Genomic DNA, 22589 nt, shown 5'->3' with positions numbered 1-22589 from the left:
GAGAAGAAAAGAGAAATTATGGCAGATTTATTAATTAAGATAAATTGGTATCTAAATTAATAAATAAATTTAAATCAAGGTTCAAATTATAAATAATTAATTTGATGAAGGATTCAAATAATTATTTAATTAATTAAATCAATAGAAAATAATACATGCCTTGATTTTAAGTCCAATGGGCTTATAATCAAATGGGAAATTTCACGGGCCTATAGCCCATGATAATTTCGACCTAGGGCTTCTAAATGGCTGTTATTTTATTGATTTTTTAATTAAATTAAATGGCCTAATTGAGTCTATAAAAGGAGTGCTTAGAGAGAAGATTTCAGAGACCACAAATAAGTCACAAGTCAGATTTTTTGATAGTTTTATATTCTCTCTAAACACAAGTCCTTTTCTAAGCCACTTTGTTATTTTCTCTTCTTCTTCTCTCTATATCTATCTCATGTGTTGAGAATTGCCCACACTAGTCTAGGTGGTTCTAAGGATACATTGGAAGATCGTGAAGAAAATAGAAGATCGGTTCAGTTTCTTGATAATACTCTGCGACAGAAAGGATACAAGAGTTAGAGAAACTGAAGGAAGGACTCTTAATTCTGCTGCGTATGCTGTAAGTATTATATTATTTGTTTCTCTTTGAATTCAATTTTAGAAACATGTTTTAGGCTATCTTGTATTAATTTGTTTAATATTAGATATACATGAAAATAAATAAAGATCATGTATAAGTTTATCCAACATATACATGTTTCTTTATGCCCTGCCTCACAACCCAAACTTCTTTCTCATTCGCTTTCTTGTCTGAAAGAAATCTGTGGTAATCATCCCAAGGCTCTTTTGTTGTAGAGACAGCAAAAATGAAAATAAGTGGACCCCATGTACTGGCAGGATTTACTGGACTGTCCGTTGCCGAGAAATATGGAGAGAGAGTGTGAGAGCAGAGGTCGGGGGAGGCCGGAGGTAGAGGGAAACAGAAAATCAGGACATAAAAATACATTAAACATTGAAGTATTCAGTATTGAAAGCTTTGCGATTATTATTCAATATACAATACTAACTTGAGAATCATGCTAGTTATAGCCACTGAACTGGGGAGCAAATCGAGCTAATTTTCCCTTGAAAACACGTGGTGCAATTGTAGTTCGCCCTGAGGAACATAATTTCCTCAACAGCTCACCAAAGGCGATTGCAAGCTCACCCTGCACAGCTAAAATATACTTTAGAAATTGTATAAGCACCAGACCTACTTAAAATTCAAGTTATCCCCATAAAAAAAAATAGAAAGAAGATAAAAAAAAGAACTAAAGCCTACATGCATTCCCAAAGGATTTTCAGTATTGATCTCATCTTTGTAATCTTGCAAGAAATACTCAACAAGAGGAGGCGTGTGAACTAAACATTGCAGGGCACTGTTCATAAAGCAAGTATTTCCCAGATTCTGCAATCCTGCCAAACCATAAAAGAAAAGATTTGAAAGCTTTATAGGAAAAACTTTAGTGTGACATATTTCATCATATAATTTTTTAATCAATAATTGGAGCTTATTGTGCCTTAATGATGTCAACCAAAAGTCTAAGTTGTTCTCAACTCATCTATATCTACTTCAATAAAGCCACTACATCGTGGGACCATCTTATCAAGCACTTGGAGGATTTTGTTCTAGAATATTATCTTCTCCTTTTTATTTCACAGTAGGTTAGTACTTTACGAAGTGGCATCAATGAAATATGACTGTGGTAATAGTGTGAACAATTGACATCAAAAAAATTATATGTGTTCAAAGAGCAGAGATAATTTTATTACTAGGACTTAAATTGTAGAAAGAGAACAAACAAGATCATGGCAATGAACAGTTTCTAGTCCCATAAAAATGGATTCTTTTACACATTTCAAGAGTTGATGAATCACATCAGAAACAAAGGAGAATGATCTACCGGAAATAACAGTTTCGATCACCTTGAATTGTCTTGGCTCTGATACTCACCAAGTTCTTCCATCTGCCAGCTTTCGTGAGATGCAATGTGTTCGTGGGAAGGAGCATATTGCTGCAAAAAATTGCAGTGAAGAATTAGATTTTGGGTATTTTTATGTATTGAATCCTAGGATAACATGTTGAGCATCATCTCACTATCACAAAATTTGTCACAAAAAACTCCAACCACCAGACTGTGCTTAACTTTATCGAGCATGTCGGTCAGATTTTAGCGATAACTCCTCTAAAAATAAAAAGAACATTGCCCAAAGGGGTGAGAGATAAGGCCATGTGACCTTGTCTATGTTCCATGCTTTGCAATAACAACAACAACTAAAGGATAAAATATTCACATCTCACATGCTCATTTTTACTTGTGTCAAGTTTTTAACCACATATTTTACATGATTCTTAAATTGATTGCAAAAGGAAAGTAATTTTCTGATCAAATTTGGATAAACTATTCTTGGGAAGTGCAAAGGAGTGGTCTTTTATGGTTAGTAGGCCAGCAAAGCACATACATTATGAGAGAGAAATTTTAACATCAGAAGACAACCTTGACATTCTGTTCTGTTTACAGAAGGAACATTTTTGTCATCAAAACAAACAAAAATAAAGTTTTATACAGCTAAAACTACCTCCATCTTTATCATGAGTTCTTTGGCTGTTGGAGCAGAGACAACGATATCCCGAGCACCTGGCTTGATGAATCCCTCTTCAACACCATTGTCAAATAGTGCTAGCAAAGAATTGTAATACCCATCTACATTTAGCAAACCAACCTGCATAGAGTAGTACCTAATTAAAAGTTTTTTTAGCCATTAGATGATTGTGGTATTTCAATGATCAGTGGCGAAAAGGTTACCGGTTTCTAGTGAATCCCAAGCTGGGCCCATGTTATCATCTCCAACAACTCCTCCATTGTTCCATATCCTCCTACAAGGACAATTATTTGTTTCAAATGTGTCTTAACATAAATATTCAAATTGCTCAAAGTTTCTGCATTTCTAAAGATGTCTTCTCATGCTTCCAAATTAGTAAATTTATTTCCAGGTAATTACCAGGTAGAGCAATAAACGCATCAGCTTCTCGAGCCATTGTAGCTTTTCGCTCATGCATGTCCAAAACAGTTTTTACTTCTCCAATAGTTTCACCAGATATCTACCAATTTAGCCACAACAGTTAGTAAAAACCAATTGATAGAACTCATTGAATGCAATTTTGTGTTTGAAAACAACTTCAATATACAGTTCTTAATGTAATTTATTGTATGTGCCAAAACCCAACTTTCAGATCTGTCTAATTCAAGAATGAAGTACAGGTGTAAAAGTATATCATGATATAGAAAGAACCAACCTCTCAATGTGAAAAATGTTTGACACAAGGACTTTCTAGGAGAAATTGTGGTGATTTAGAGCCAAGTGAACAAGGAGGAGAAAAGTATAAGAACAAAGAGAACAAAAGGTACCTCATGAGGCATGAGAGCTTTAGGAATGGCCCTGCATGGAAGAAAAAAAACATATAACCAATTTTGTAAAGTGACAAAATTTGATAGAAAACTGAAAAACACCATGCTTGTTTAAGCACAATAAGAGATTATCAAATGAAAAGAACAATCAATAATGTACTAGTCGAGGCTTTTTTTTTTTAAGTTTCTACCCAAGAACATGACAATCTCCAGCATACACTGTCCTGGATATCAAACCTATCAACCCAACACTTCCTCCACCATACACCAAATTTATCTTCCTCTCCACCTGCAATCCACCACAACCAAAGGGTAACCCTTTAAACAAACAAGTAAAAGTAATCAATTGATGAGTAGAAAGAAAAAAGTGTTCTTGACCAGAAAAGAGCAGACCCTAGGAATTAGTGTCATTACCAAAAAGGGTAAGAACATGGTTAATGAAAAAGCTGCGTGTGAACTACCCAAAAGGAAAGAAAAAAGGCCAACAAAACAGTTCATTATCCAAAAAAGAAAAGGGAAAAGAACCCATTGAAACAATCAAATTCAAAATCACAAACCAGTGCTTGTTTGAGATGTATACAAACAAATTCATATAATGACTGAAGAAAGTGAAGAAAAAGAAACAAAAACCAACCATTTCGTTTCCCAATTCAAGAGCAGCATCACTAAAGACTTTCCTGTGACCAGAGTTGCTTCCACAAAAGACACAAATCCTAGTAAACTTGCTACTAGCTTTGGCTCCCTCCATCCCCAGATGATGATATTTAATATAACAATATTATTACCCTTATCAATCCCAAAAGCATTGAACAATATAGCATTTATATATATAGGCAAAAAAGCATTTTTTTTCAAGATTGTTTATTTTCTTACTTTTAATAGATAAAAAGTGTATAAATGGAAAGAATCAACAAAAGGGTAAGATAAATATTAACATAACAAACCAACAAAATTATGGTTTGAAGGGCACCATCAAACCATTTTTTGAACCGAAAGATGCACATTTACACAATCCACCAATTTGATGCAACTTATTTTACAATAACCACTGTCAAACATACTTAATAAATTAAACATGTTTACAATTAAAGTGAAAATATCAAAATCAAAACAAATTTTCCACAATGCCCATTTAAGTTTTCCTTCTATTTGTTTACCATAGTTATTAAGAAAGATGAAAAAGATACCTACCTCATCACCTTCATCGGCATATTGAATGTTCTCACGGACATCCTGAGAATCAGGTTGTCTTGCAGAGATATTCTCATTAGCCATACTTCGAGCAGTCAAAAACTCTAATCTCTGAGTCTGAGCTTAAAGTTTTTGGGTCAACTCATAGTTCAACCAAAATACTCCAAGAAAGTAAAGAAAAGAAGAAAGTACCTGTTGTTTCTGAGACTCTTCGTGCCTTCTTTCGTTGTTCCTCATATTCTTCTTCTTCTTCCATCTTCTTCCATTTCATCTCCATGGCCTCGAGCCCTGAACGAAAGAAACACTGGACGAAGAGTCTCTCTCCGTCTCCGTCTCTGTCTCCACCTCTGCAATCTGGTTGGGAGAGAATGAGCCCTGAACGCCACCGCTACCAGTCCTCAAACCAGTCCTCATCCCCCATCATCAAGTCACCTAACCTCAAAACCCCTTCCGGGGACCCAAAAGAGTTCAGCTTGGCTTGCTCTGCTGGTCACCGGAACCGACAAACGGGGCAGGAGTTATGGTGAGCGAGCCAGGGCAGAATGCAGTCGGGATGGTAGAGATGCTTAAAGGAAGATTTCAAGCAGGGAGAGGCGCAGAAGAATGGGTGGGCTAGGAAAAAAGAATGGGTGCGAAGAAGAGAACGGTGGGCAAGGAAAAAAGAAGAAGGGAAAAAAGAATTAGCTAGGAAAAAAGAATAGGCGGGCACCAAAATAAATTAGCGCCATTTTTTTATTTTACCACATATATGTATATAATAATACTTTTTCAGTAGTTTTATATTCTTGTGTTATGCTAGGGGTTATTTGGTGTAGTAGATGAATCTCAAACAAATATATACTTGCTACAAACAAAATATTAACAATCATCATTCAAGAACAAACATCTCAGACAAGAAACTGAGAACAAAGGAAAGAAAAAGGCAATACAGTACAAAGGTATTACCGATATTATCTTAGATCTGAACATAAACATTTCAATACCTCAAATAAAACACAAATGGTAAATTCCAGACGAATGTGGCGACGGACAGAACTGTAGGCGAAAGTCAAAAACAGTAGTCGGCCGACGGTGGGTGGTGGAATAGATGCGATGGCTAGTGAACAACTCCAATGAAGGACGTTCAGTATATAAGAGTTTTAAAATTAATCAAATTGTAATTTTGTAATTGTAACAAGGGTATATTTGTCCTATAAAACTTTCATTAAAAGTAAAAAATCGGATTCTGGTATAAGCTGAAATTCCAATGCTGGTGCGGGCCAGATTTTGTTTTTGACTGGAGCTTTTGTTTAATTTTTTTAAGGGTTATTTGCGGAAATAATGCCTATGTAGTTAATTTTGTAGCACTTAAATGCTTATGTAAAAAAATTGGCGACAATAATGCCTACCGTTAATGTTTTGTTGCAGCCGTTGGTCCCTAAGCCGTTAGGAGTGTATATGATACACGTGGCATGACCCGATTGGGTTAAATTATTAAAATTTAAAACAAAACTCTATTTATTATTCTGGTTTCTAATTTAAAACAAAAAAAAAAACTAACCTTGATTAATTAATATAACAAAAAAAAACTGATTGTCTAAAACCAACTTGTAAAACTAATCTAAAACCAAAAAATCTCATAATTTCATAATTTCATACCCAAAAAAATCATCTAAGCTTTCCCCCCACGATCGAAGAGACGACCGACCCAGCACGGAAGAGACGACGACACAATGCCGACCATTCGAAAACCGGAGGAACAACCACCCGACTACGGTGAGTTCTTTTCTGTTGTACAAAGTTCTTTTACCCAAAGTTCTTTTCTGTTGATTGGGTTTCATTTCTCAAAGTGTTCATGCAGTTATTTTTTGGGGAGAATGATAATGATACTATATATAGAGCAGTTTGGGCGGGGAAGGGTGTCAATTTTCAAATTTTTTGGGGGTGAGAATATTGTTGATTTATGGTAGGTGGTATTATTAAATTTCAGTAAAAATTTTGTTGGGAAGCATGTGCATACAATTGATAGAGTGGGGTCCATTGAAATATATACTTTGTTTATTGAAAGGAATCTTTGTTGTTGTGGTCCATGGTTCAATCGTGTGGTAGACTATGTTGCTCTTCAAGTGTGTGAACTATATTGTGTTTCGGTTTGTGTGTGTGTGAAGTGTTGACTTTGCATTTTTTATTTCTATTGACAGGTGGTCATACTAACATCTTCACTATTGCAATACACCGTGGGGGAAGCTGGTTTACTCCATTCAGCAATAGAAGATATGAAGGAGGTAAAGTTGATTATGTTGATTAGGTGGATACTGATTACTTCACTAGGATGGAATTGGATGGAATGGCCTTGGACTTAAGACATAAACTTCCAGTGGGTTTTATGTACAAAACAATAAGAAAGGTGCTTAATATGGGCTTCATGGTGGTAGGGGATAAGGAGATCCTAAGAATTATAGAGGATATTGAGAGGAATCGGGCTACGAAGATTGACATATATCTTGTTTTTCCTGAAACAGTTCTACCTTTAGATTGGAAGGAAGATTCATAAGCTGTTAAACATGTCCCTGCTACCATTTTACCATTCATAAGATTCATAAAAGATGTATTATAGAGGAACTACCAGATGATTGTGATGTCTCTACAGATTTTGTTGGTATCCCTGTTGATGCAACCATTGATGGGGAACAAGAAGAGTTTGATGCTGATCAATATTCTGAGGAATTTCATGATGCTGCCTTTGATGAACCTGATAAAGAGGAATATGAAGAAGAGTTTGACTACATGGATTATGAAAGTGATATGGAGAACCAAATACCAGAGGTGGTTGTGCTTTCAGATTCAGAGGATGATATTGGTGATGTGAGGGAGGATACAGTTGAGGAGAACCAAGACCCGGTTCAAAGTGACAGAAATAGGGAAGGAAAGCAAGCTGATGTGAGGGAAAATACAGCTGAGGAGAGCCAAGACAAAGTTCAGCGTGACAGAAAAAGGGAAAGGAAAGCAAGCTGATGTGAGGGAAAATACAGCTGAGGAGAGCCAAGACAAAGTTCAGCGTGACAGAAAAGGGAAAGGAAAGCAAGCTGATGTGAGGGAAAATACAGCTGAGGAGAGCCAAGACAAAGTTCAGCGTGATAGAAAAGGGAAAGGAAAGCAAAGTGATGAAGATTTCATATTGGAGGAGGAAGAGTTTGAGCAAGATGTTGAAGCTGAGATAGAGATGGGTACACAGTCTGACCCTAGGAAGTGGTGGCGATCAGTTTCAGATTTTTGTACTCAAAATCTTGTTGATGGAGACTCAGATGGTATATGTTCTGAGGAGGATTTACACTAATTGAAGTCAGATGATGAGTTTGATGCTGGTAAAAATTCCATAGAATTCAACCCGAAAACCAAAATGCAAAACTTCCAATTTGTTCTTGGCATGGAATTTGCCACTGTTACAATTTTAAGGAATGCAATAAGGGAGTACTTTATTGAAGGTGATCGAGAATATGTATTTATTGCCAATGATTCAAATAGAGTTAGAGTTAAGTGCAAGGGTGCAAACTGTGAGTGGATGTTGCTTGCTTCAATAGTTAACAAGATAGATGGCAAAACAATGAGGGTCAAAACACTTGTTGACAAGCATAGTTGTGTCATTGTTTTGGACAATAAACAGCTGACCTCAACTTGGCTTGCAAAGCAATTTTTGGAGCAATTTAGACTAAATCCGAGTATGGAATACAATGCATTTAGGGAGATAACTGCAAAGACCAAGTACTCACGTGTGTCTAGCTGGACATTTTACAGGGCCAAGACAAAAGCAAGGAAGATGTTGGATGGGTCTGTCAAGGAACAATACACCATTCTTGATTACTACGGTAAAAGGTTGTTGGATACCAATCCTGGCTCTACTGTGAAGTTGAAAACTTATTTGGTTAATGGAAGAAGGCACTTTCAGCGTATTTATATTTGTCTTAAGGCATGTAGAGATGGCTGGTTGGGGGGTTGTAGACCTCTAATTGGTCTTGATGGCTGCTTTTTAAAAGGTTATTCTAGGGGCACTTTATTGGCTGCAGTAGGCATTGACGGTAATAACTCCATGTTTCCCATTGCATACTGTGTTGCTGAAAAGGAAAACACTGAGGTTTGGACTTGGTTCTTGGAGCTATTGAAGGTTGATATTGGGAGTTTGAGTCCTACCAAGATGACAATGATGAGTGATCATCAGAAAGGATTATAAAATGCAGTGGGAGCCATCTTTATTGGGTGTGAGGTGAGGTATTGTATTAGACATCTTCATGCTAACTTTAAAAAGGAATATCCTGGACTTTTACTTAAGAAAATTTAGTGGGCAGTAGCTAATACTACAACACAAGCTGAGTTTGCTCGAGCAATGCAAGAAGTCAAGGATGTCTCGGATGGTGCTTACAATTGGCTGGCAGGGAAGAACCCCACATAATGGAGTAAGTCACATATTTCAGAGTACCCAAAATGTGACATTTTGGTGAATAATTTGTGCTAGAGTTTCAATGCAGCCATACTTGATGCTTGCGACAAGCCAATTATAACTTTACTAGAGAAAATTAGATTTTGGTTGATGTTTCGGTTTTATAACAAAAAAGCTGAGTTGGAGAAGATGACTCAACCTGTGGGGAAGAGAATTTTGAAGATAATTGAGAAGCAAAAAGAGGCTGCAAAGCATTGTCTGGTTACTAGGTCTGACAAGTTTCAGTTTCAGGTTCAATGCAGCAATGGTAGTGCCTTGGTTGTCGATTTGGAATTCAGAACTTGTACATGTAGGAGGTTTCAACTATCTGGGCTTCCTTGTGGCCATGCACTAGCTACTAACTGGTTCATGGGAGGTAATGTCTTTGATTATGTCCACGGATTCTATAAAAAAGAATCATTGCAAAAAGCATATGAACAGAGTGTGCATCCTATGCCTAGTCCAGATATGTGGCCTCAGACAGGACTCAACCCAATTGATCAACCACCTGAGACAAAGCTGCCTGGAAGACCTAAGAAAGCTAGGAGAAGGGAGACAGATGAACCTCCACCTTCTTTAAAGAAAGCTCGAAGAACTGGACAAGTTAAAACATGCAGCAATTGTCTGAAAACAGGCCACAGGAGAGAAACATGCAAATCTGCTAAGGTGGTTGAGGTATAAACTTTATGCTTTCTTCTCTTCCTAGATAATTTTTATCATTGATTAGTTGCTTTATCATTGCTTTGTGAATTTGGAGCTAAATATTTGTTTGTTCAACCTATTTTAGAATCGTGTGGTCAAAAAGCGAGGTCTTCCACCACTGCAGAAACCAACTGAATCCACACTTTTAAGGAAGGAAAGAAGACTGAAACAACATGCTAAAGGAGGAACTAGTTGTGCAAAGAATGCTCAACCCGATACTGTCTGACTGGAAGGAGTGTCATCTTTTGATTTTATTTTGAACTAGTGGTCGAATCTTGTATTTTGGTGTCTGTTATGTTGACCATTTTAGAGTCATGTACAAATCACCTTTTGATCATATCTGTTTTTTGAGTCATGACAGGGTCATGCTTTCCATGATATTGGTCATGTACAGATCATATACATTTGGCTTTTTAGGCCTATATTTTTGTACCTATCTCTTATGGTAATGAATGTAACTAGATGTTGATCATATTTATTTCACAAAATACATAAACTAGAATATTGAATTCAAAATAGACCAAGATAGATTACATTGATTCGGGGTTTCATTTTACAACAAAATTCATTACAAATCAATGCCTAGGGTGCAATAGATTTGTGATTGTCAATACTGCACATGAAGATTACCCAAAAGTAAACTAACAATACCAACAACTTCTACTTTGATTTAGTAGCCCAAATAACCACAACCAATAGAATTACAGCAAAATACATAGTATTCAAAAAGTAGTAACACTGCATTCAACCTCCATCATTTACTCTACCCCTGCTTTCAGCACAACTTTCACAGCTTTCTCTTCCAACATTTTGAAGGTTGTGAGATTGTGTCTCAAATCCATTTGAAGAACCACTGCATTGTCGATGACTTCCAATGTCAGTTGTCGTACTTAGGGATGTGATTTCAGTTTCAAGGTCACCAATTTTTCTTAGTAGTCCAGGGATGACCACCTTTGCTCGATGGCACATTGGAGGGTCTATCCATTCAAAGAAATTACACCCACCATGAATCTGAGTTGACCAAAACATACAAAATTTATAGTGAATGCCTATAACCATTTATTCAATGAATCAGATTACAAAAACAAATGGAGACCAATCTTACCCGATACTTGTTGCATGTTCTGAATCTTTGCCCAGGATTTTTGTTTGTCCAAGCCATTCTTTCTACCACTGGCCTTGGTGGTCGACAATGGAAATTTTTTCCAATCTCCATTAACACAATGCAAAAGATGCCCTAAGCCCCAATTCGAAGTAATTACAATTTTTCTTCTAGTGGGTTCATGTGCTTTACTGTCGGGGGTGGATCGTCTGGGTGTGGTCGGGGGGAAAGCTTCACCGTTTTTCTGGGTATGGGATTTTGAGACTTTTTGAAACCCGATCAACAGAAAAGAACTTTGGGTAAAAGAACTTTGTACAACAGAAAAGAACTCACCGTAGTCGGGTGGTTGTTCCTCCGGTTGTCGAATGGTCGGCATTGTGCCGTCGTCTCTTCCGTGCTGGGTCGGTCGTCTCTTCGATCATGGGGGGAAAGCTTAGATGATTTTTCTGGGTATGGAATTATGAGATTTTTTGGTTTTAGATTAGTTTTACAAGTTGGTTTTAGACAATCAGTTTTTTTGGTTATATTAATTAATTAAGGTTAGTTGTTTTTTGTTTTAAATTAGAAACCAGAATAATAAATAGAGTTTTGTTTTAAATTTTAATAATTTAACCCAATCGGGTCGTGCCACGTGTATCATATATACTCCTAACGGCTCAGGGACCAACGGCTACAACAAAACATTAACGGTAGGCATTATTGTCGCCAAAAATTTTACATAAGCATTTAAGTGCTACAAAATGAACTACATAGGCATTATTGCTGCAAATAACCCTTATTTTAATAAGCTGGTGCGGGCCAGATTTTGTTTTTGGCTAGAGCTTTTGTTTAAATTTTTTAATAAGCCAATATATTAAATTTACCAAACACTTTTTGGTCCATAGCTTATTAAAATAAGTGCTTTAAGTTTATTAAAAATCGGTCCCAAATGGGGTCCAAAATACAAACCAAATCAAGCCTTGTCTTTTTGAGGATTTTTGAGGAGATTCAACCCTTCAAGAGGGATTGAGAGCTATTGAAGTCACCATAACCAGCTAGGAATTCAGATTTAGAGGGGTATGATCTTCTTTGCCTAGTGTTCTTCAATTCTACACATGTTCTTGGTGCAATTTGGGATTTTGATGAATTTTTGACATTAGAAGGCTTTGGGATTGTTTGATGGGTATTTTGGCATTAGAATTCAACTATAAACTAACTTGAAACTTGATATCAGACCTAATTCCATAAATTTAAGTTGACTTTTGTAGATTATCGGATTTCGGGGAAAAATTGGGTGTTATAACCCTAATGTAATGTCCCAGTTTCGGTAATAAGACTTAGTGCATTGATTAGGGGATCAGGAAGGCAATAATTGAATTATTATATGAGTTATATTATAATATGACTATGTTTGCATGTTTAGGTATATTAAGCATGCATGTGGGCCCGTTTCTTATTAGAATGATATTTTCGTAATTTTGGCCCATTGAGGGCATATTTGTGTATGTGTGTGTGTGTATATATATACGCATATTGATTGAGACATATTATTGTGTAGATATATTTGGGTTGTTCGGCACGAGGCGATCCTAGCGAGCAAAGTAGCAGTTTAGTCACAACGGAGCAAAATTCCCGGCTCGAGGTAAGCCTAGGGGTATTTTAGTAATTTAGTACCTTACTGGGATTTATCGGGTAATGGGAATCCATTTGGTGATTATTTTGGGATATCGTAATTAATTGGGAAGAATATGATGTTAATTGAGGATTAGTGGGAAATGGTGGCAAAAGACCAAAATGGCATTGGTTTGGTTAAAGGGGCATTGGCTTGGGTAAGGGCAAAATGGTATTTTGGGTTATTAGATTGAGTCAAGAGAGGCAGCAGCTGAACACTCTAGGACATTACACGTTTTCTCCTCTCTCTCTGTTTTGGAATTTCCTTGAACTATAGAAGCAAGCTCTTGTACTTGGATTTGGAGACTTGGTAGGGAGAGTAAAAGGCTGGGGAAGTGGAGATTGCGGTTGGTTTTGCCATTTTCTTCCTTGGATTTTCAAATTTGGGCAGTTGAGGTAAAAATTTCTCAACCTCCTCTTGAGTTCTTGATGTATTCTTGGTGTTCTTAAGAATAAATTGGTTTTGAATTTTCATTTTCGTTTTTTGTGCTTTTAGTATTCTTTAAAGATTGATTTGAGGTTAGGAATTGGTTTATAAACTAATTTAAAGGCTTATTATGGTTTGAATCATGAATTGGAGCTTTTGATTTATGGTTTTGGTTAGAGAATGACTTTTAGAACTCAAAGTGTGATTTTTGGCATTTCTTTTGAGAGCTTTGAGGTTGTTTGTGAGCTCATGGGCACTTGGATAACCATCTTGGGGGTCAAGGTGTTGTTATAATTGAGTCAGGAGCTGGGTTTGGTGACCCTTTGGGGTCTTGGGTCGGATGTTGTCAAGCTTAGGTTGGAGAAATTACAGAAAATGGAATCTAGAATTATGGGTTCGCGTTGAGGTTTTTCAGTGTTTGGTTAGTCGGTTTGATCGGTTTATTCGATTTTCTGGATTTTTTGCACAGCCTTAGTGAGAATTGGACAGGAGATAAGTATATTGGGTAACTTAGGAGTCTAAACGATCCTATGGGTGCTTATGCTCCATTGTGAAATGTTATTTTATTGGTTTAGTTAGCTACCGTGACAATTCGCCAAAAGGTAAGTAGGCCAAGTAGCCTAGGAATCTCGATGAGCCGGTGTGGATCCACCAACCCCATTTTGTTTAAATTTAGCATAAATGCCCTAGGTAACTGATGGTTACCCTCGAGAGGGACTCATGATTTAGATATTAGTGCAGAGACTTGAGTCTCCACTACTATTTAAGCTGAGATACTAGGGGATACTTTTGGCAACTTACGAATTGGCTTCTAGGGTCAATTTTATTATTGGTGCTACTCTATTATGCTTTATTATGGATTTCCTGCAAGGTTTATGTTTCGCTGATTCTGCTCAAGGTATTGAGATACAACTAGGACGCTTATGCATTCTTGAATTGTTTGATTAAGGCTCGGATTGATCCTGAACCCTAAGTGTGTAAGTTATATGTTGTGCAGACAATGACTTGGTCATTGATTCTTGTTATTTTTTATATCGTTTTGTTTGTCAGGTTGATTTACTAAGCGTTATCACTTACCTAGTTGTTCATGTTGTAGGTAAGAACAAAGAAAAAGTAGAATAGTAAGCGTCGGGGTCTGCTTGCGAAAGTGTACATGTGGCTCGACCTTTGGGGGGTCTGTATCTTTTGAAATGATTATTTTATTATGTTTAAACTATTTTGGTTGTCACAATGCTCTTAAGTTTTAATGTAAATATTTTTAGTGTGTGCACACATTACATTTAAAAGTTTTTTTATGTGGATTTTTTAGACCTTTTTAATGGTATAAATGATTTAATTTCTACAATATTAGTGTTATTATTTTTGGGTCGTTACACTTTTATGCCATTTTTGTTATTTTATTTTTATTATTATTAATGTCACCATTAAATGTAAATGTAAATGTAGACTTTTTATTTCTTTTTTTATTTCTTTAGTGTGATAATAATAAAATATGAAAAATATTTTTTTTCTTCATATTTTAAATAAATATTAAATGAGCATTAATAGGTGATTCATTTTTGCAGCAACTTTTATAATTGTGCATTTGAGTATAGTTGTAAAAGTTATGTCAAATATGTCACTTATTGATTTTTTGTGCCAAATATAGCACAATATTTACATTTCTCATTGGAGATGGTCTAAGTGCATTACTTGATTGTACTACGTGATTTTAGAGAAATAGAATAAACTAGATAAGTGCATTACATGATTATACTACATGATTTCAGAGGAATGGAATAAACTATTTAGATCTATTTTTTATCTTTTGTCAATGATCTTCATTTGGAGGCTTTCATAATATTGTGCTTTAAATGCAAGTATGATAGTAGTACATCTGCCACTATTCTCTCTTCTTCATTTTGTTCTTTCAATTGAAATTTTTGTTGATCAAGAATAAATCTTTCTTGTTCTCGCTCATGCATTTCTTTTTATCAATCAATAATTTCTTACTTTTGAGCAAATGTTCTTTCATAGAGCTCCATTTTTTTTTTGGCAATCTATTTCTCTTTTTTCTTCAAACAATTCCTTACATAGTAAATTAGCAGGAGTCATTTGATTTTTTTCAGTCTTTTTTTATCTAACCCTTCGATGCATTTCTACCTATTGGTCAATCAAAGTTGACATTTGAATCATTTACAAAATCATCTTCTTCTAAATGTATAGAAGATGAGATGGAAGGAGAAGAAGTAGATGGATATTTGTAAATTTTGACTTCTTCAAGCAACTAGCCATCAATTTTGAATGTTCTTTAATTCATGCCAACAATGTAATATGTTGGACCTTAACATTTTTAGTATAAATTTTTTTCTTGAACAATATGAATAATGTAAACAAATTAACAAAAAAAATATATAATCATACAAAAGATATTAATACAAATATAAAGATGCAAAATTTTTAATGACATAATAATACCATGTCTTACTCGTTGATACTATTTTATTGTCTTCCATTAAGTTTAGCATAGTACCCAAAAAACTTATTCACCGAGAGTTAAATTCTTGACTATCACTGCATCAATGAATTGGCATCGTTCAAATTCAAAACTATTGTATTGTGAAAGTAATCACTAATTCTTTGCCAATATTTCACATATTTTTAATAAAGGATTTCACTGTCAATCCTTCACCAGCTCTCAACAACGTCTTTATCTCATATTGAAATCCCTATGAGTGACAAAACGCTTTAAACTTTTATGTTGGTGTATGGCTCACCCTCTTTCCTCATAATTATTGTTGCCTCACCTTAAACACAACTATCACTACTGCCCACTCAAAGTCCCGTGTAGCCTATCCATGTTCTTATTCTTTTGACCATCATGAAACATAAGCAATCACTTTTCCAGTCTACACACGGGAGCATCTTAGTCCCTAACGCGCCGCACTAGGAACTCCTCGTTTTTAAACAACAAGGACAGTATTCACTATGTTTTCCTTGTATATTAGTCCCCCACATGCTTATATTGATACCATGGCATGATAATTAACTTATATTTCAACTTTTGGAAACCTGTTCGCAACTGTCTGTTCAGACAAACCTCAGGTCCTCATGTTACTTCAATCAAGGGTATGTTAGTCCTTGAAGATGCTTCATGTAAATGTCGATGTGTTTCGCTAGTCCAGCAGTATTTCTGACCTCTAGAGTGTTCCTTTGGCCAACTCCTTACTGCTTCTATCTTAGCTAAATCATGCATGATCCCACTGTTTTCCCATAATGTAACTTTGAGCATCACTCGGAGAAATCAGAACTCATCCCTTCCGGAACCTTACTTGTGATCCACGCTTCTTTAGCCTCTATAATATCAATGGAGATGTCACTCGTGTTCCATCTTTGATTGATAGTAGGCCAAAACTTTCTCAATAAATTCAAATACAAATTGTCCAAATCATCCTCGAACTCTCTATATTTCGGATCCACGTGGGCCACGTGGGCCACTAGAGTGTTGGTCAGTTCAAAAGCCTTCACTGAAAATTCACAACATTCTACTTGGTACGAAAGGTAATTCTTGAAAGGTTTCATTCCTTGATCCTCCACTTGTAATAACCAAATCTAGGGTCGGTTCTTAGAAGTACTGTCTTATTTTGCAACCGGTCAAACAAATCGTCAATCCTTGGCAATAAATGCTTATTCCTGACCATCACCTTATTCAGACAACCATAGAAATGTAACGCCCTGGATAGCCAAGACCGTTACACTATGTGTTTATAAAGTGCCAGACTTGCTAATCAAGTCATTTAAATAAAATCGTGCCATTGAAACTATAAAGGAACTAGGGTTAAAAGCGTTTTGGTCTCAAAAGCCACATTTTCATTAAAAAGTATCATCTGTTACATGGGATCCCAAAAATATTAAGTTCAAAGACCGTTTATAAAAGACACAAGGTTTATGTACAACAACCGGCCATACTAAGGCAAAATAAGCAGTTAGGTGATCCCTGTCCTGGTCCACTCCTCGAACGTGGCGGTCGAACCGCTGGCTATGTACATTCCACCTCGGAGCTCTCCGCCTCAGGCTTGGTCCAGCTTGCCCTTGCCTTTACCTGCACCACGTAGCACCCGTGAGCCAAGGCCCAGCAAGAAAACACAACAGCAACAAAGCATAAGCAATTAGCAAACAAGTCAAAATCCCACATTGCATTACATAATCTCAACCATATCATCAATCAATATAATCAAGTATTCCACATACTAGGAATGTCAATTCATATCATTTACAGTGCACAAATGATAACTAGGGCTAGCGCCCTCAGGCTGCTCCCTCCGTTATCCCATTGTCCTTGGCTACCAGTGGCCAATCCGCGCCCTGTGCGCTAATATCATGTACGGTACTTTTAGACTGCTTTTACATGTCCCATGGTGTAATACCAACATTGACACGATACAATTCCCGGGAGCACTTAGTCCCATCTCAATTATACAACCGGGTGCACTTTTCTTACCTTTCAATTTACTAGTTTCCGATGCCACGAAGCCGCGAGCACGGTCCTCTACCCCGAGCCTCTCCAAAGACCTAGTCACAACACAAATGAAACATCCTTGTCACTAATCAATCCAAAAATACTTCCCGGAACCAATCCCACACTCTCGGGACCCCCAAAACCTTAAAACAATGTACCGAAGATATTCCCCGAACCCCTGAAGCAAAGGCTCAAAATTGCAAAATCCTATGTTCTGAAATTGGCCTAGCGCTGCGGCGCAACCCTATAGGGCCACGGCGCCGAGCAAGTCAGAGAACTTGCTCTGCCCAGAATCAGCCTTGCGCCGCGGCGCGCAAGAACAGCGCCGCGACGCTCCTTCGCGAGCCCAGAAATCTGGGTTTTTCCCCTGCGTTTTTCCCGAACCCAAATCATTCCAAGTCACCCCAAACTCCTACCTAAGCCCCAAAACCAATTCAAAACCCCAGATAGACCATACAACAACCTATAAACATCATAATCTAGCTCAGTTATACAACCATTCACAAAATTCACACTTAAATTTCAGACTCAAACACTTAAACCAAAACTTGAGAAAAGTCTCAACTAGACCTCTAGATTCTTAAATCATAACAGCTACAAGATTGCAAACATGTTTAATACCCTTACCTCAATCAGAAATTCAACTTGAGCTTCCTCCAATCCAAGCTTTGAACTGAATTTCTCCTTGACAAACCAGCTGAATTTTCATGCAAAACAAGCCACCAACTTGCTTCAATTCATGCTTATCCTCCAAAAACTAGACTTGAAACTTAAACAAATCATAGATAGACCCTTACCTCTGAGAAATCTTGGCCTAGGCTTAGCTTAATTGCCTTGAATCATCAAAATTCTCTTCTTAGGTCTCCCAACTTCAGCTTCCCTCTTCTTCTCCTTTCTTCTAGATTTTCCTCCCAATTTCAGCATAAATCAACTTCCTAAGTGTTATACATGACTAACTTTTCCTCTCAGCTGAAGCTCATCTATTCACTGCCAAATGACCACTTTATCCCTCCACTAATATCCCTTCCTAACTAAACCTCAAGGGCACACCTGTCTTTTTACTAACATTACAATTCTACCACTTTTCCAACAAAACCTGTTACTCTTTACGGTTACTAACAATTACACAGGTTACCAAATCACCAGTTACCATTATCTAACTTTCTAGGACCATCTCGGCACGTGCATCACATTGATACCACCACACCCACGCGGTACAAATCACATAGCATAATTATCACATAACATAATACACATAGTCATATAACATGCTTTAAATCATAGTCATGCATCTTAATCATTAAAATCACACATAATTCTCATTATGCCCTCCAGGCACACTAATTAAGGCCCTTAAGCCTAATTAGTGAATTTGGGTCGTTACAACTATACCCTCCTAATGAGAATTTCATCCTCAAAATTTACCTGAACAATTTCGGATACTGATCCCGTATAGCTGTCTCAAGCTCCCAGGTCGCCTCCTCGACCTTACTATTCCTCCACAGCACTTTAATCAGAGGAATCATCTTATTCCGCAACACTTTATCTTTCTGGTCCAAGATCTGAACTGGTTGCTCTTCATAAGCCAAATCTTCCTGTAACTCCAAATCTTCATGCCTCAAAACATGAGTCACATCTGAGACATACTTCCGAAGCATGGAGACATGGAACACGTCATGAACTCCAGACAATGATGGCGGAAAAGCTAACCTGTAAGCCACCTGACCAATCCTTTACAGGATCTCAAATGGTCCAATGAATCTAGGGCTCAGCTTGCCCTTCTTCCCAAACCTCCTCACCCCTCGCAATGGTGAAACTCTGAGAAAGACGTGGCCCCCAACCTGGAACTCCACGTCCCTACGCTTAGGATCAACGTAGCTCTTCTGCCTACTCTGAGATGCGAGCATCCTAGCCCGGATCTTCTCTATGGCCTCACTTGTCTTCTGTACCATATCCGGCCCCAAATACCTCCTCTCACCCATCTCATCCCAATGAATGGGTGATCTACACTTCCTCCCATATAACATCTCATAGGGAGCCACTCCAATTGTTGACTGATAACTATTGTTGTACGAGAATTCAATCAACGGAAGGTACTTACTCCATGAACCCTCAAAATCAATCACACAAGCTCTGAGCATATCCTCCAACACCTGGATTGTCCTCTCAGACTGTCCATCAATATGAGGATGAAAGGCTGTACTGAACTTCAACTGAGTTCCCAAAGCTTTCTGTAAACTACCCCAAAACATGGAAGTGAGGATAGGATCCCAGTCTGACACTATAGACTTAGGAACCCCATGGAGATGTACGATCTCCCTCACATACAGCTCAGCATACTGATCCACAGTATATGTCGACCTCACTGGAAGGAAATGGGCTGACTTGATGTATCTATCCACTATCACCCACACCGAGTTATGAAGTCCTACTGTCCTGGGTAAACCTCCTACAAAATCAATAGTAATGTCCTCCCATTTCCATTCAGGAATACCCAATGGCTGAAGCAACCCTGCTGGTCGCTGATGTTCAGCCTTCACCTGCTGATAGGTCAAACATCTGGCAACGTACTCAACCACATCCCTCTTCATCTCGGGCCACCAATACAAAGTCCGTAGATCCTGATACATCTTCGTGGTACCCGGATGAAGTGAGTACGGCATCGTATGAGACTCATCTAGTATCTCTCGTCTGATCCCCTCATCAGTTGGAACACAAATCCGTCCCTGATACCGAAGTAAACCGACCTCAGAAACTAAATAATCCTTAGCTATTCCCGCTAAGACATCCTCTCTAACCCTTTGTAACTTAGCATCTGTCAACTGCCCCTCTCTGATCCGTTCTAGCAGGGTCGACTGTAGAGTAATATTAGCCAACTGACCCACCACCAACTCTATCCCTGCTCTAATCATCTCATTAGCCAACTCCCTCGAGATCTGAACAGCACTATATAACTGACCTAGACCTTTGCGGCTCAATGCATCAGCCACCACATTGGCTTTCCCTGGATGATAAAGAATATCACAGTCATAATCCTTTACCAACTCCAGCCAACGCCTCTGTCTCATATTCAGGTCCTTCTGTGTAAAGAAATATTTCAGGCTCTTATGGTCAGTATATACCTCGCATTTCTCCCCATATAGATAATGCCGCCAAATCTTCAAGGAAAAAACCACTGCTGCCAGCTCCAAGTCATGGGTAGGATACCGCTACTCATACTCCTTCAGCTGTCGTGATGCATAAGCTATAACCCTCTCATTCTGCATCAACACACAGCCTAAGCCCAACCTCAATGCATCGCAATAAACAACAAACTTTCCTTCCCCCGAAGGTAGACTCAACACTGGCGCTGTAATAAGTCGTCGCTTCAATTCCTGAAAGCTGTCTTCACACTTGTCTGACCAGATAAACTTCAAATTCTTTCTTGTCAATTCTGTCATGGGTGCTGCTATCTTCGAGAAGCCCTCTACAAATCGCCTGTAGTACCCTGCTAATCCCAGAAAACTCCGCACCTCCGAGGCATTCCTGGCCTCGGCCAATCCCTAACTGCCTATATCTTAGACAGATCCACCTTAATCCCATCTGCACCTACAATGTGTCCAAGGAATGTCACTTCAGGTAACCAGAACTCACACTTCTTAAACTTAGCATACAACTAGTGTTCTCTCAACCTCTGAAGAACCTGTCGGAGACGAAACTCGTGCTCTGCCTCTGAACTAGAATACACCAGGATGTCATCGATGAAAACTATAACAAACTGATCTAGAAAATCTTTGAACACCCTGTTCATTAAGTCCATAAAGGCTGCTGGGGCATTGGTCAAACCAAAAGACATGACCAAGAACTCATAATGCCCACGCCGTGTCCGGAAGGTTGTCTTAGGTATGTCCTCATCCTTGATCCTCAGCTGGTGATAACCAGATCGAAGATCAAGCTTTGAGAAAACCGTCTTACCCTGCAGCTGATCAAACAAGTCATCAATCCTTGGTAGGGGATACTTATTCTTTATTGTTAACTTGTTCAACTCTCGATAGTCAATACACATCCTCAGTGTCCCGTCCTTCTTCTTAACGAACAGAACTGGAGCACCCCATGGCGAATAGCTAGTTCTGATAAACCCCAGATCTAGAAGCTCCTGCAGCTGTATCTTTAACTCTTTCAGTTCTGCTGGTGCCATCCTATATGGTACCCTCGACACTGGCTCTGTCCCTGGTGCCAGCTCTATAACAAACTCAATCTCTCTACGCGGTGGCAACCCAGGCAATTCCTCAGGAAACACATCCAAGAACTCACAAATCAATCTGGTGTCCTTCGGACCAACTGGTGAAACTTTGGTTGTATCCACCACACTAGCCAAGAAGCCTATACATCCACCCTGTAACAAATCTCTGGCTCTCAATGCAGATATCCTGGGTACGCGGAGTCCATGCACCGCTCCCACAAAAACAAAGGGATCCTCGCCCTCTGGCTCAAAGGTTACCATCTTCTTCCTACAGTCAATGGTAGCTCCATATCTAACCAGCCAATCCATACCTAGAATCATATCAAAGTCCCCCATACTCAACTCAATCAAGTCTACTGATAACTCCCTACCATCAACTAACACTGGCAGTGCTCTAATCCACCTCCTAGATACTACCAACTCTCATGTAGGCAATATAGTCCCAAACCCTGAAGCACTATACTCACTAGGCCTACATAGTCTATCAATCACCCTATCAGATACAAATGAATGCGTAGCACCAGAATCAATCAAAACAGTAAAGGGAGTGCCAGCACTAGAAAGCTGACCTGTCACTACCGAGGGACAGCCTCGGCCTCCGCCTGCGTCAGGGTGAACACTCGAGCTGAAGTCAAGCTGTCCACCTTTCCTGTCTCTCCCTTCTTCACTGTCGGGCAATCCTTCCTGAGGTGTCCCACCACCCCACACACATAGCAGGCCTTAGCCTGAAACTCACCCGGATGGCGTCTCCTGCACCTTGTGCACTCTGGATAAGTCCTCCATGAATCTCCGCCTCCCTGACGACCACCCTGAGTACCCCGACCTCCCCTATCAGACCTAGGAGCGATTGGAGTATCAGGAGTCTTCCTCTTCAAATCACTGGGGCCTCCGCCCCTACTAGACC

The 22589-nt window shown here is 38.4% G+C and overlaps 1 protein-coding gene and 1 pseudogene across 1 annotated transcript; one reads left to right on the top strand and one right to left on the bottom strand.

Annotated features, from left to right (window-relative positions):
• Positions 1–1780: 1780 nt before the first annotated feature.
• Positions 1781–3310, bottom strand: LOC133815199 (cytokinin riboside 5'-monophosphate phosphoribohydrolase LOG8-like; annotated as a pseudogene).
• A 4700-nt stretch (positions 3311–8010) lies between these two features.
• On the top strand, positions 8011–10012 carry LOC133815198 (uncharacterized). Its single transcript, XM_062248063.1, has 3 exons — positions 8011–8772; positions 9121–9759; positions 9872–10012. The coding sequence occupies exons 1-3, from the start codon at positions 8011–8013 to the stop codon at positions 10010–10012; spliced, it is 1542 nt and encodes a 513-aa protein (XP_062104047.1).
• Positions 10013–22589: the final 12577 nt, after the last annotated feature.

The sequence above is a fragment of the Humulus lupulus genome, chromosome 2 (assembly GCF_963169125.1).
Source record: "Humulus lupulus chromosome 2, drHumLupu1.1, whole genome shotgun sequence".
In the NCBI taxonomy this organism is placed as follows: Eukaryota; Viridiplantae; Streptophyta; class Magnoliopsida; order Rosales; family Cannabaceae; genus Humulus; species Humulus lupulus.
This window is presented reverse-complemented; position numbering and strand designations above follow the sequence as displayed.